The sequence below is a fragment of the Talpa europaea genome (assembly GCF_964194135.1).
Source record: "Talpa europaea genome assembly, chromosome: 9".
Classification (NCBI taxonomy): Eukaryota; Metazoa; Chordata; class Mammalia; order Eulipotyphla; family Talpidae; genus Talpa; species Talpa europaea.
This window is the reverse complement of record NC_140076.1, coordinates 47,480,577-47,495,059: the sequence shown is the minus strand read 5'-3', so window position 1 is coordinate 47,495,059 and position 14,483 is coordinate 47,480,577. Positions and strand designations below refer to the sequence as shown.

The window sequence follows — 14,483 nt, the reverse complement described above, 5'->3', positions numbered from 1 at the left end:
GCTGCGCTGCCGGGGAGGCCCTATTTTTCCTAATCTATTGTCATTTTGCCCACATATAATTTTTTTTTTTTTTTTTGGCATCTCGCCTGAAGCAGTTAACCTAGTTCTTACAGCAATAATCACTCCTTATTTCCTGGTTATTTCATCAGCTCATGTGCTTTTAAATTAAATTACATAATTAGAGTAACAGATAAATTGCCACAAAAGGGTTTGGGAGCAAACATGACAGCTTCTTGGTGATGTCCCATTTAACCACGGGAGCAGCTGTGCACTACAAGCTGTAGTGTCCTATGCCCTAAGTGACCTCCAAAAGGCAGGGGGTCAGCATGCTTCAGGGGCGGGGGCCTGAATCTAGCTCACTGCAGTTTTATCACTCGTGTCTACGGTATGAACTGCCTGTCTCTTATCACTCAACCCCACTCAGCCCCAAGAGGGGTGCAAATCCACATTGGGAATTGAAGTGATTGGTTTAGGCTCTGTCTAGTAATTAGATGTGTTTAGATGGGTCAGCATTCCAAAAGTAGGCCAGATTAAAATCATTCACTATCTAGAATATTCAAAAACATGGAACTTGTTGCTTTTTCCACTGTGAGTGAACAGGACTGTCCTACCTATTTTTGCATATAAACTGGTTGATTTATGTCCCCTGAATTACAGGGTCATAGAGGAACATGGCTTCTGTTTCCTTAATCATAAGAACTGCCTTTCTGGAGGTTGGTCCAAGACAGAACTTAAATTTTAACTTTTGCTTTGGCGCCACCAGGTGGTTTGTTTGAATATATTATTCTCAAGGAAAAGATAGCTTAACAAACAATGATCAATAAAAATATGGTGTGAGCAGGCAGAGCACAGAAGATTTTTAGGGCAGTGAAACTACTCTGTATGATACATGTCATTCTATGTTTGTCCAAGCACATAGAATATGCAATACCGTGAGAGAGCCCTAATGTAAACTGTGGACTTCAAGTAATAATGATGTGTCAATGTAAGTTTGTTGATTGCACCAGTCAGCTAGGTGACTCTTGGTGCATTAGAGAAAAAGTCTCTATCTGTCTCTCACACAACACACACACACACGCATGCACACACACACATGCACACATGCACGCACACACACACACACCCCCAAGCATAAGGGAAGGAGGAAGATGCTGTTCTCTTGCTGCTTTCCCTCTGCTCTTCTATTCAAACCTGACATCTACCTTCTTTTTCCTGACCTTGATAATGTCCAGGGAACTTCTACCTCTGCTTTCCGGCCACTTAAACCTTTTCACTTTTATAATAAAGCCTATTTTGTATTTCTTATTACGCCTAATCTTTCCATCTGTACATCACTCTTCCTATTTTCTTTTTGTAGTCAGCCCTCTTCTAGAGACTTCCATGTGAGAGTAACAGACAGCAGGTGAATTCATTTTGTTTTGAGAAATTGTCTAAGCGGCGTATTTGATCCAATCTCTACAATAATTGTTATGGAAACTACATTAGCTTTTACAGCAATGTCTTGGATTCTTTCTGAATATAAGTCTCTTTCCCCATTCATTGATTGACTACAGAAATAGAGCCAAGATCAAATGCTGGAAAGTCCTCAGCAGGAAAATTGCGTACTGGAAGGGAAACACTTCGCCTGAGATCAAAAGGTGCTGCCACCGTGGAACAAGTGGTAAGTCATGTTTATTTAATCCCCATTATATTTGGAAATGCATGGGCATTCATGCTTATTGGAGTCAGAAATAAAGACAAAATCACAAGTTAAAGAAATGCCATACATTCTAATGAAAGCATAGACTTTTTATTCATGCCTACTTGTACAATCTGTAAATTATTGAACTACGAGAAAATATAGAAACTAAGTACATGAGAAGAGACTGTGATGTATCGTGATCCTTGTCTTCCTGCAGAGAGTCTTTTCTAGAGTTTGCAGACATGGAGAATGACTCAGCAAATGTAAAAGAAATCAACCACAGCTCTCCCAGAGCCAAGGAGAGCCTCAGAGCCACCTGTAGGAGTGAACATATTTAAGATTTTGATGATGATGGATTATATTCATGAGCTCCAGTCTCCTCAGGCAAAACATTCTGTAGTCCTCTGACTCCTCACTTTCCTGTCCCACATCCTTTTTTTTTTTAAAGCAATCTTTTTATTTATTTGTTTGTTTGTTTATTTATTTATTTATACAAGCAGTGGGTACAGTCAGAAGCGTGGGAGGGCAAAAGAATTCACCAGAGCCAGAGCGGGGAGCAGAACAGGCAGAAGGACTGAAGCATACTGCGGAGGGGAGCAGCAGGCAGCAGGAGAGGTCTGTGCGCCATGTGGGACCCTCCTGGCGCTGCAGAGACTGCAGGCAGCTTCACAGCTCAGCGCTCAACCGCTGTGCCTCCAGGGGAGGCCCTGTCCCACATCCTTTTGTCAGCCAGTTCTGGTGGGATATACAACATCCCAGAATCCAACAACCTCTCACTGTCTCTACTCCTGCCCCTTTGGCCCTAGACATCACCATCTTGTCCTGAATCTCCCAGTCACCCGCCAGTCAGTCTTCCACATTCACCTTTGTCCTCTTTGTACCTGTGCTCAACATAGTAGCCATCTTTAATGGCACAAGTGATAATTGTTCCTGTTCGGTGTCAGTGGCTTCTCAGGTCTGGCAGAATAGTGTGACCAGCAGGACCTGACTCTGTGTTTCTTCTCTGATCTCATCTCCCTCCACTCTCCCCTGGAGCCTTTTGTTTCAGCCATACAAGCTGCCTTGCTGTCCCCACACACTCCAGATGTAGCCTACCTCAGGGTCTCTGTACTGCCATTACTGCTGCCTGACACTTGCCCACTGGCACACTCCCTTGCCACCTTCAGCTTTCCGCCTACGTATCACCTTTCTGTAAAGCCCTTTTCTGAGTATCTTGTATAAATAGCCGTTCCCATTACCACTCTGACTGACCAGTCTTCTTGTCCTTAATTTTCTTCAAAGTACCAGACATAATAGTATTTACTCTTTCTTTGTTTCCCTTTGATGTCTGTTGTTTGGCTCCTTTACTCACCTGTCTTTTTTGACACTGCACCCCCAATACCTAGAATACTACCTATCACATCAGAAGAACTCAAATCTTTGCTGAGTTAATGAATTAATAAATGAGATTTTAAATGTGAGAAGAGGAAGGGATTTGTAGATTGCATCAGGGTTTGAATGAAAAACACTAGAAGGACATGAGACAAGTGGAAGGGAGAAGGGTGGTAGAACACAATAGGAGGGTTAGGAATGGCTGTGGCTGTCAAGTGACAAGTGGCAGGGGCCTCCCCAGTGGCGCAAGGGTTAAACACTGCACTATGAAGTAATTGCAGCCTCTGTAGCACAAGTTCAATCCCCAGCCGGCCAGGGAGCAACCCACATGGCACAGCAGACCTCTCTTGTCTTGCCCGCTGCTCCCCTCAGTGGTGTATTTGGGTCAATTTGCCTGTTCTGTTCCCCACTCTGTCTCTGGTGAATCCTCTCACCCCCCCACATCTCTGGCCTTAACCCAACTCTTAAATAAAAAAAATATTAAAAAAAAAAAGGCAAGTTTGCTTACAATAGTAGGTGGTGGAAAGGGCCTCTGGAAGGGGAAGTGGTTCTATAGGCGGAGGGGAGGTCAGGTGGGCTTCTGAGACTCAGGACCTCCTGCAGACAGGGGCAGAGACAGCACACTGTCTAGTTCCTCTGTGTGTGTTGTCCTAGGCATCCGCAGGTGTCTCACGAGAAGAGTGAGATAGGGGAGCAGTTAGGAGACTGTTCACAGAACAGGATCCCAGAATAGGTAGGGTGACTATATACAAACTCAGTTACTGAGATGAATTCTCTAGAAGCAGATGTTGAAGGAACCACGAGACCAAGATTGTTAGTCACCCAGGATGTCATCTGTTTTGGGGAATCCTGAGGCAGGTGCTGAGTTGGATGCCGCCCGGTCTTGAGCAAGCCATCTGGAGGCAGATGATAGTGAAGAGACCTGGGCAAGCCAAAAGCATTTTAAAAATGAGATGTGTGCCTCTCTGGTGGCACAGGGGTTAAGTCTCAGCACTATGAAGCTGTCACCAGCCACTGTGACCTGAGTTTGATCCCCCGCCAGGGAGCTAACCCACATGGCACAGCAGACCTCTTCTGTTTCTCCCACTACTCCCCTCATCAGTGTATTTCAGTAGATCTGCCTGTTCTGTTCCCAACTGTCTCTGGTGAATTCTCTCACTGCTCCCCCTCCACCTCTGGCCTACACCCCAGCTCTTGTGTACATAAATAAATAAATCTTCAAAAAAAAAAATGAGATGTGATAGGGTATGTGAAAAAACCCTGGTCGGTGACTTCTGAGTATTCCAAGTCTACTTTTCCCATGCCCAGCACATGGCCTTGACTATTGCTACATGCTAGTAAATGTTTGTTAAGAGGATAAAGAAAGGGATGAGAATAGTAGCAAGGAGCTGGCTCTGGGAATCTTGAGGATGGCAGCTGCGAGGAGGTAAGGACAGAACTTAAAACTGTTTTGCAAAGAAAGCAGGGTTGTCAGGAAAAATTCCATACACTACTTCAGGAGGATGGTTATCTTCTTAATAGTTAACATGGTTAATAAATCTTGATTGAGCTCCTGTTAATGTGTAAGGTCTGGAATGAGAGTAGCTGAAGATCTGTCTGGGGAGGTAAGAAAGATTCATTCAAAGACGTACATCTAGACACCATTCCTATTTACTTAGTCTACTTTATTAAATAGAGCAGTTAAAAATAGCTCATAATGAAAGGGAAACCTAGTTTGGTGCTAATATTAAATTTGATACAAATGACTTACAATCTAATTTCAAACATTACAGGATTTATAGATTTGAAGCAGATCACCTGCTCATAGCCTAGCACAATTCTGAAAACTGGAAGCTACTCTACCTTATAATTTACTCAGAATATATTGATGATACAAAGCTGTATCCAGGTGCTAGTGATACAAAAATGCATGAAGACTATTTTTCCTCTAAAGGAAGAGAGTCATGAATAGAAGCTATTCATGGGGATAGAGGCTGAACATCTTTCTCTCTCAGAGATAAGGAAAGCAGGGAGAAATGATTGAGCTGGTCAAAGATGGGGAGAAAATGTCCCAGGCATGAGATGATGATGGGCTTGGGGACCTTGTAAATATCCTTGAGATTGGAGTGTGGGATGCTGGAGATAGCTGGTGGGGACCTATGAGGTTGGAGGTGCTGGACTGGGTCAGGATGTGAAGGGCCTGTGGCTCATGGGGGACTCTTTTTTTGCAACAGAATGCTATTTTTAATAAATTTGGAGATTACAAAGCAACCTGCATTTATAACAATAGTGAAGGTATTATGAATTTCTTATAGTCTTGAATTCCACATTTATGACTGGTTGACTATTTAACATCTTTGGGCCATTTTTTTTTTTCCAGTTGTGAAGTAATTTAAAACCAAGTATTGTAGGCCTCCCTGGTGGTGCAGGCGGTTGAGCACAGCCTATGAAGCTGTTCGCAGCCTCTGCAGTGACATTTTGTAGCCTCTGCAGTGCTGCAGAGCAAACCACATGGTGCAGCAGACCTCTTCTGTCTTGCCCGCTGCTCTCCTCAGCAGTGTGTTTCAGTCAGTCTGCCTGTTCTGTTCCCCACTCTGTCTCTGGTGAATCCTCTCACCTTCCTGTGCATCTGGTCTGTACCCCGGTTCTTGTATAAATAAGTAAATCTTAAAAAAAAAAAAACCAAAAAAACCAAAACCAAAGAACCCCCAAGTATTGAATAAACTGAACATAGAACCAACTTTACTTTAATTCTTTGCTTACTATTTAGTAAGCAAAGAATTAAAAGAATGCTAAAAATATATCCAATCATGTTTCTTGCTGAAATTCTTTTTTATTTTTATTTATTTATACATGCACTGGGGTGCAGTCAGAGGCGCAGGAGGGTGAGAGAATTCACCAGAGCCAGAGTGGGAAGCAGAGCAGGCAGAAGGACCAAAGTACACTGCTGAGGGAAGCAGCAGGCGGCAGGAGAGGTCTGGGGGCCAAGTGGGACCCTCCTACGGTGGCCGGGGAGCAGCCTGGGATTGAACCAGCGCTGCAGAGGCTGTGGGCAGCTTCTCAACCCAGCATTCAACCGCTGCGCCACCGGGGAGGCCCTCTTGCTGAAATTCTTAATACTAGTTTCAGAAAGAAGAAACATGTTATGGTACCATTAATACATAGGACAAAGATCATTTAAAAGCTATTTCATTATGAAATCATCCTTGTAAAATTTCTATTTTTTTTTAATATATCAATATATATTTTATATATGCAGTAGATACACAAAAAATGGCATAGTCTTTATACCTGGCTATCAGAAACTATATCAGGAAGTCATGTTTTCTTGAATTTTCATTACAATGACATGTTTTTTTTTTTAATAAATTTTATTGTTATATTCCCCATACAATTGCAGCCCCCCCATTCTGACCCCAATCCCTCCCCTCCCACCCCCGCCCCCCTAAAAGTGTCTCTGGTTCATAGTTTTTTGTTGATTTTGATTTTCACTTTCTTATAGTTATTCATTTTCCTGGTCCCTTATTTAAGTTTTCTAGATTCCTGCTATGAGTGAGACCATCCGGTATTTTTCTTTTTCTTTTTGGCTTATTTCGCTGAGCATGATCCCTTCCAGCGCCATCCATGTTGCTGCAAATTGCATGTGTTTATCTTTTTTGAATGCTGAGTAATATTCCATGGTATATATGTACCACATCTTCTTGATCCAGTCATCTATTTTTGGGCATTTGGGTTGTTTCCAAAGCTTAGCTATTATAAACAGTGCTGCTATAAACATAGGGGTGCAGGTGTTCTTTGGAATTGATGTTTCTGTGTCCTTTGGGTAAATACCTAGGAGTGGAATTGCTGGATCATATGGAAGCTCTATGTTTAGTAGGTCCAGAAATCTCCATACAGCTTTCCACAGTGGTTGGACCAGTTTGCACTCCCACCAACAGTGCAGAAGAGTTCCTTTTTCTCCACACCCTCGCCAACATTTGTTGTTGCTAGTTTTTTTAATATGTGCCATTCTCACTGGTGTAAGATGGTATCTCATGGTAGTTTTGATTTGCATTTCCCTGATGACAAGTGATGTTGAACATAAAGATTTATTTATTTATGCATATGAGAACTGGGGTACAGGCCAGAGGTGTAAGGAGTGAGAGGATTCACCAGAGACAGAGTCGGGAGCAGAACAGTCAGACTGACTGAAATACACTGCTGAGGGGAGCAGTGGGTGAGACAGGAGAGGTTTGCCATGCCATTTGGGTATCTCCCTGGCCAGCTGGGCTCAAACCTATGCTGCAGAGTCTGTAGACAGCTTCACAATGCTGCGCTCAATCCCCTTTGCCACCAGGGAGGCCCTAAAATTTCTATTTTATGGGTATTTTATAATGTAGGCAGTATATCAATATAGTGCTACATGTGTGTCATTTATTAAAAATAAAACAATAAAATTAAATACAAAATGAAAAGGGTATGTGTTTAGAAGTGTTTTACTATTGGTTTGCACCATTAAAACATTTGGAGACACTGGCCTGAAGTCTAAAGACCAAAGTTCTTTTTATGGTACACAGGAGCCCTGAAGATTTAATTGTGTCTGGCACTGTGTCCTCCAGTCACAGGAAACAGCCGAGAGCATGCTACAATCTTTTATCTTATTCTGTAACCTCTCTTTGTGCATTTATTGCCTTATTCTTAGTGCTCTCTCCTTACTTCATACCAGTAGCCTTTGCAAACACAGTTGTTAGGTCATCTTTCTGAAATCTTAGGGATTAAAATTTACTTCCACCCCTCCCTTTCCATGCTTCTGTGCCTTTTATTTCCTTTTAGAATTGCCCTTGGAGACTATGTTCCTGGCTTTTTTTCTTTGGATCCATAGCACTTAACATTGACACTAAAAATAAATATTTACTGTATTGATTTGTATAGAGTTACAGAGCATATTCTAGATGTATTTCCATTCAAATTTGCTGAAGTATACAACCATGGAAATATGGCTCCATATCAGATTTTCCCCTACTGTGTGCCTTGACATTCAAGAGGTTTCATATTAGAATTTTCTTAGGCTTAAACTTATCTCTCTTTTCTTTGATGAAGCCTTGTGAAGCCACAAGAAAGGCGATTGAAAAGATTGATGATCTTCTTGAATCATACATGGGAATTCGAGATACTGACTTAGGTAAGGTTATTCGATTTTCAAAAGCCTTGCATTTTTAATTTGATAGAACTTAGTTCTTATTTATGTCTTGCTTGCAATTTACTTTTCAAGATAAAAATTTATGGAGTGATGAAAAGCATGATGAAAATAAAAATAATAAGAAAAGAAGACATGGTTCTTACCACCTACCAGCTTTGAGGTCAAAGGGCCATGTTAACTTTTCTAATTTTTATATAAACTGAGTAATGATATCTCCTTCATAGATTTTTTTTATGGATTAAAAAACATGAAAAGAATTTAGTAAATGTCACATTTGAAAGATATTATCTGATACCAGATCTACATTGATTGAATTGTGTATTTATGTATTGAAGATGTGCCCTATTTAATGAAGTTATTAAAACCCTGTGAGCAATGACTCAGAACATTGAAGTAAAGGGCACACTTGGTGTCTCACTGATAAGAAAGGCAGTTGAGCAGCTGCATTTCTGTGTATTTTTATGTTATTACGCTGTTAAGGTCTTGATTTGTCAATTGAGCTTTTATCAATTAAGACTTTATCAGTGGCAACTGACATCAAAAGCAACATGCCTAACTGTAGCTGGCTGAGGCAAACAATTGTGTGAGTATCTGTGTGTGTGTGTGAGATGTACTGGTGCATATGACCCAAGAGTCCAGAGGTAGATACTGGCTTCAAGAATGGCTACTTCAGGGTTTCCCTGGTGGCCCAGGAATTAAGTCTCAGTGCTATCCCCACAATAGCCTTGTTTGATCCCCAGCCAGAGAGCTAATCCACATGGCACAGCAGACCTCTTTTGTCTCACCCCCTTTGCAGTGTATTTCAATAGATCTGCCTGTTTTGCTCCCCACTCTTGTCTCTGGTGAATCCTCTCACTCCCTGTACCTCTGACCTATATTCCAGCTCTATGCAAAATAAATAAATAAATAAATAAATAAAGGAGCTACAACCTCTGACCTATACCCCAGTTCTATGCAAAGAAAAAGAAATATATATGTAGATATAAATGCTACATAGGAGTTCTCATCAGCAGGATGCGGGCTTTTATTCTGGTTTCATTTCAGACCCCCATGGTATCTCCTGTAAGCTCTAGGCCCTCCCTCTTGGAGCCAGAATGACTGCCAGGGCTCTGCTCTTTACCCCTTCTTGGTGGCCAGTGCAGTGGGAAAGAGGGAGGGCCTTTTCCCTGTGAGTCAAACAAAGTGTTTAGGAGAGACTGAACCACAAGGTTGAGACTGATAAAAAGCTGGCCTCTCCCATGCAGAAGCAAGGTAAACATTCCCTTCAATAGGGCAGAGGATGCTCTGTGGGGAGAGTAAATATGCACAGTAATGCTGGGGTTTGTCCTGCATACTCTGTGTGTGTGTGTGTGTACGTGGGTATGTATTTGTATTAAGAATTTAATATATTTTTAAATTTATTTTGAGTATAAAAGATATTCAAAGTTCAGCCAAAGAACAAGGTAGGTTCTGTTGTGCCCAAGGTCAGCAGACTCGGCGAGCATAGCCTCCAAGAACCCAAAGACAGCTGATGCAAACACAAAAGGGAGTTTATTTCAGACTCGAGTCCGGGTTCAAGGCACCTACCAACGCAGTGGCAGATACCGAGAGCCCCGAACAAAGGAAGCAGGGGTCTTTTAATAAGGTTAAATTATGCTGGCAGTTACTCATTGGCTACAAGGATGAGTTCTCCAACTTTGCCCGGCTATCATTCTAAGCTGACTGGCCAGGCCAAGATGCAGCTCCAACCTGCAGCTCCAATTACAGCAAGTTCACCCTCATTGGTGACCAGAGAGTAAGGGTGGAGTGAGGGTCCAAACTATCTCTGGAATGCAGTCTTTTCCCTGGACAGCAAGACCTGCAAGACCTGAAATTCTAAAATGGCAGTTACACACAAAATGACAAAGCAATGGCTAAGAATACTTATGCTTGGTTCCACAGGTTCGATTGGTAGCTCTTTCTGCTAATTTGTGTCTGTGCGTTGTTCTTTCCTTTTCTGAATAGACCTGTCCTTTCAAAATGTGAAAACAACAAAACAAATTGTAGACATGCGGTCCAAAGGATTCTTGAGAATCCATATGGCATCAAATTCTAACCCCAGAAGCAATCATCTTAGACAAATTGCTAAGAATTAATTACAGAAAACTATAGATAATATATTTCTATATACACATGAACTGGCCATGTGAATTTCTTTAGCATATTTCATATGTAGGATAAAGCAACCATGAAAACAAAATTAGATTCAACAGTATTTCTGATATAACAACCAAAATAAAAAAAATTAAAGCCATTACTTATTCATTGATTCAATGTGTACATTTCATTTAGTTTGTAGATAAACATTTAGTTTAAGATAAACATTAAATTTGAATATTGCAATAATTAATAATAGGAAATTTAAGATAACAAAGCACCTGGGTTATCAAAGCTGTGTGGTAGAGGAATTGGCATAGTTAGGGAAGATCCAAGAAAAAAAAGAAAGACTGCTGGAGATTGACTTGTTAATAGTTGTCTTAGGTAGCAAAGGGGAAAAGATTGGTTTATGAAGAAAAAACTTTAAAGGCTCAGAAGCAAGAGAGCATGGAACGTTCAAGTAACTAAAGGAAGGGAAGCATAGCTGGATTTAATATGTTTTGTGAAATCAAAGACTTGGACTATTTTGTTTTTCTGCTACCAAGAAAAGTATTTTAATCTATCTTAGAGTATTTGAAGCTCATTCTTTTCTACTTCTATTCATTTTCCTTTTAGTTATTTTATTTTATTATTTTTTAAAGATTTATTTACTTATACAAGCACTGGGTACAGTCAGAAGCGTGGGAGGGTGAGAGAATTCACCAGAGCGGGGAGCAGAGCATGCAGATGAAGTACACTGCTGAGGGGAGCAGTGGGTGGCAGGAGAGGTCTGTGCGCCATGTGGGACCCTCGCTGGCAGCCGGGAATCGAACCAGTGCTGCAGAGGCTGTGGGTAGCTTCACAGCCCAGCGCTCAACTGCTGCGCCACCAGGGGAGGCCCTATTCATTTTCCTTTTAAAAAACAGTTTAATTATTTTCTTGCTTCTCTGAACTTTCATTTTTTAAAATTTTTTTTAAAAGATTTATTTATGCATACAAGAGCTGGGGTACAGGCCAGAGATGTGGGGGGTGAGAGGATTCACCAGAGACAGAGTGGGGAGCAGAACAGGCAGACTGACTGAAATACACTGCTGAGGGGAGCAGTGGAATAGACAGGAGAGGTCTGCTGTGCCATGTGGGTTGCTCCCTGGCCCGCTGGGGATCAAACTCATGCTGCAGAGGCTGCAGATTGCTTCACAGTGGGGTGCTTAACCCCTTTTGCCACCAGGGAGGCCCCGCTTCTCTGAACTTTTAAAACAAAATTTCTGTGTTCGAAGTACAGATGACATCTGTAGCTGAAAAAAATTGGGATTTTGTTTCCAGCAAGTATAAAATTTGTGTGTAACAGGCCCTTGATCCACACAGACAAGAAGATAAAGCTGAGATCCTATAACATGTCAGGTCTTAAAGCTTTTCTCTACAACTCCTCTGAACTTGGAAAAATGGAGATTTGAATAAATTATGTCATCCTGTGCCAGTTATTCAAATATATGTGTAAATGAGGCTAAAGAGTTTTTAGAAATGTCACTATTATTTATATTTTCTTACATTGTTCATTTTTGTACAATATTTGATCTCATAATTCTCCCATCTCCACAGCACCCGTGAACATAGACTCTTGTGCTCTTACCTCTCCTGTTTTGACCCCTCTCCCTTCCTCTTTCTTCCCTGCTGTATTCCTCAGATCTGTGGTTTGCCTGCAGGTTTTGAAATGGCAGTATTTATTCTTAAACTTAGATTAGGTAGTATTTGTTGGAAAAATAGTACTATATGTATCCAGTTGAAAAGTTTTCAAATGAAACTATGAATAATAATAAGATTCAGGAACTAACATGAATTGCTGGATCTTGATCTCAAATTTAGGAGAGGCATATTTTCAAAGGTAAGAATGTAAAACAGTACTTAATTTTAGGATTTAATTTTGGGTGTAGCCTTCTAGTTAAGTATAAGTTGAGAATAGCTCAATGAATTAGTTTTGTTCATTTGTTAGTAAAAATACACAAATATACAGGCAAGAGCACTGAACAATGGTACAAATAATTAGAAACAAATTAAGAAACAGTTCTTTAAAAATCAATTTTCTTTCATTCTAACAGATTCAGGGCACTAAACATTCTTCACAAATTCCTCATAAATTAACTAGTAATCCCTTCGTAAAGTTAATTAATCTTCTGTAGCAAATTCCTCCAATGACATGAAAAGTCATTATCATTATACATGATTAGCAATGTGATCAGTCACCTAGGGAGGTGAAGTTTAAGGAAAGTAATTATTTGAAGAAAGTCAACCATTGTTAAATTAGGAATTTCTCTCATTATTCAGATCTGATTAACATGAAATATAAATCACAAATGTGACACTGATTCAACAGACCAATGACTATATTCACTTACTGTATTCCTAATGTTTCTTAGCTTTCAGAAATTTTAATTCCCAATGTGAATTATACTGAGATAATATTATTCTGCAGTTGTTAAGTTTGTTAAAAATGGTAAAAAGTAATAGCAATAAAGTGACTAAAACCAAAGCACTACCCTGGGAAAAAAGTTAAGATCTGTTTACCATTTCAAAATAGAAAATCATTCAAACGAGTTTATGTAAGATATAACCCTGAGGATGATGGTGCTTCATTTGGTTGTAAAGTGACATTTAACTTTTCAACAGACTCAGTGCCAACTTGGGTTGTCTTGGGATGTTATCTATTCACAGGGGAAAAACTGGTTCTGGAAAATGAGTTCTATAAGACTTTCTGTAAGATTGATTTAATTTACTGGAAAATCATAGTGATGGGGTTGTCGGAGTTTGGAGTGCGGGGTCCTTGGGTTTACTCTGGGAAAGGTTTCACCAGATCTCCCATTTCAGCAGCATGTGACAATTTTCCCAGGCGAGTTTCTCCACGAGACAAAGATGGTAATTATAATTTAAAGAGCAGGTTTATTAGAGAAGGGATAGGACAGTTAAAGACACTTGCATAGACACCAGCAGGCAGGAAGAGCTGCCTGGAAAGTGACAGTCTTTGCTGAGAAAGGCCTGCATGGTTGCAGACGGCGGCCTTGAGGATCGTGGCCTCCACTGAGGGAGGTCAGTGAAGAGAAGTCCCGGCATGGTACAGGGCAGCCAGAAAGCTGCTGCCCTCCAGAGGAAGAGAGTTGTTGAAAAGAGGCACCTGAATAGTCACAGGTGGGCAGATGGACTGCTGCTCCAGCCTGTGCAGAGACTGCACTGATAGTCTTTCTTCCCTTTGGGAGGGGTCAGTTCTTGTGAGCCTTTGGGTTAGTTGCTGATTTTGGGTAACTATGCAGAATCTGAAAGGAAGGAGATTCCACAATGGACTCAATCTCCATTTCCTTACCCTTGGGCCTGTGTTTTAGATGCTCTCTATAGCAGCCTGATAGTTTCTGGGAGTTGTGCCTCCTGATTTGGGCATTGATGCCTAAGGGTCTTGGTTTCTATAAGTGGGTTAATGGATTATGCTAATCCGTCTGCCACTACCTCCTAGTGTGAGTTAGGTTTTCTTGATCTTGTGTCTCCTTTCCAGTTTTTCTATTCTTTTCCTTCATCCATAGCATAGTCTCTTCACGAATATTTTAGGTAACTACAATATTGTTGTATACAAAATTTGTTGTACAATTTTTTATACTAATATAAGAATTTGGAGATCATCCTAGTAACTTCAGAATTTTAGGATTTCTCATTAAGAGATCCAGCAATGTGTGGAAAATTGAGAGTTTCTAATTTTTTCCTATTAAATCTTATATAGCTTTTAAAATTATTATTATTTTTTGTGGGACCCTCACCAGTGGCCGGGGATCGAACCGGCGCTGCAACCCAGCGCTCAACCGCTGCGCCACCAGGGGAGGCCCTAAAATTAATATTTTAGTAGAGATAATTATTGAAAGGTTCGGTGGGGTAAAGAAAAGGAGAGCCAGGCTAAATTTCTCAAAGGAAGGGAAAATTTATTGCGCCCCAGGCGGACCTCACGGACCCAAGGTGGGGGTCCGTGAAGTGGCACCTGTTGTGAGGAGAGATGTCCCTTTTATAGGATGAGGAGAGGTCAGGCAGGAAAACTGGGTTGGCAGGAGGGAAACAGGTTTAGGCGGAACAAAGTTGTTTTGGGTGGAGCCGAGTTGTTTTCCCTTGTTTATGGCTTTAGTTTAGGCTTGGTGGTATCAGTGGTCC

The 14,483-nt window shown here is 41.0% G+C and overlaps 1 protein-coding gene across 1 annotated transcript in view; it reads left to right on the top strand.

Annotated features, from left to right (window-relative positions):
* Nucleotides 1–14,483, top strand: part of GIPC2 (GIPC PDZ domain containing family member 2) — a gene marked incomplete at its 3' end in the record, with an annotated part of 68,533 nt that overhangs the window by 46,876 nt on the left and 7,174 nt on the right. Inside the window, exons 4-5 of the mRNA XM_084242065.1 lie at nt 1,554–1,660; nt 8,111–8,192. Coding sequence (XP_084098191.1) covers nt 1,554–1,660; nt 8,111–8,192 — 189 coding nt within the window. The remainder of the gene's footprint in view (nt 1–1,553; nt 1,661–8,110; nt 8,193–14,483) is intronic.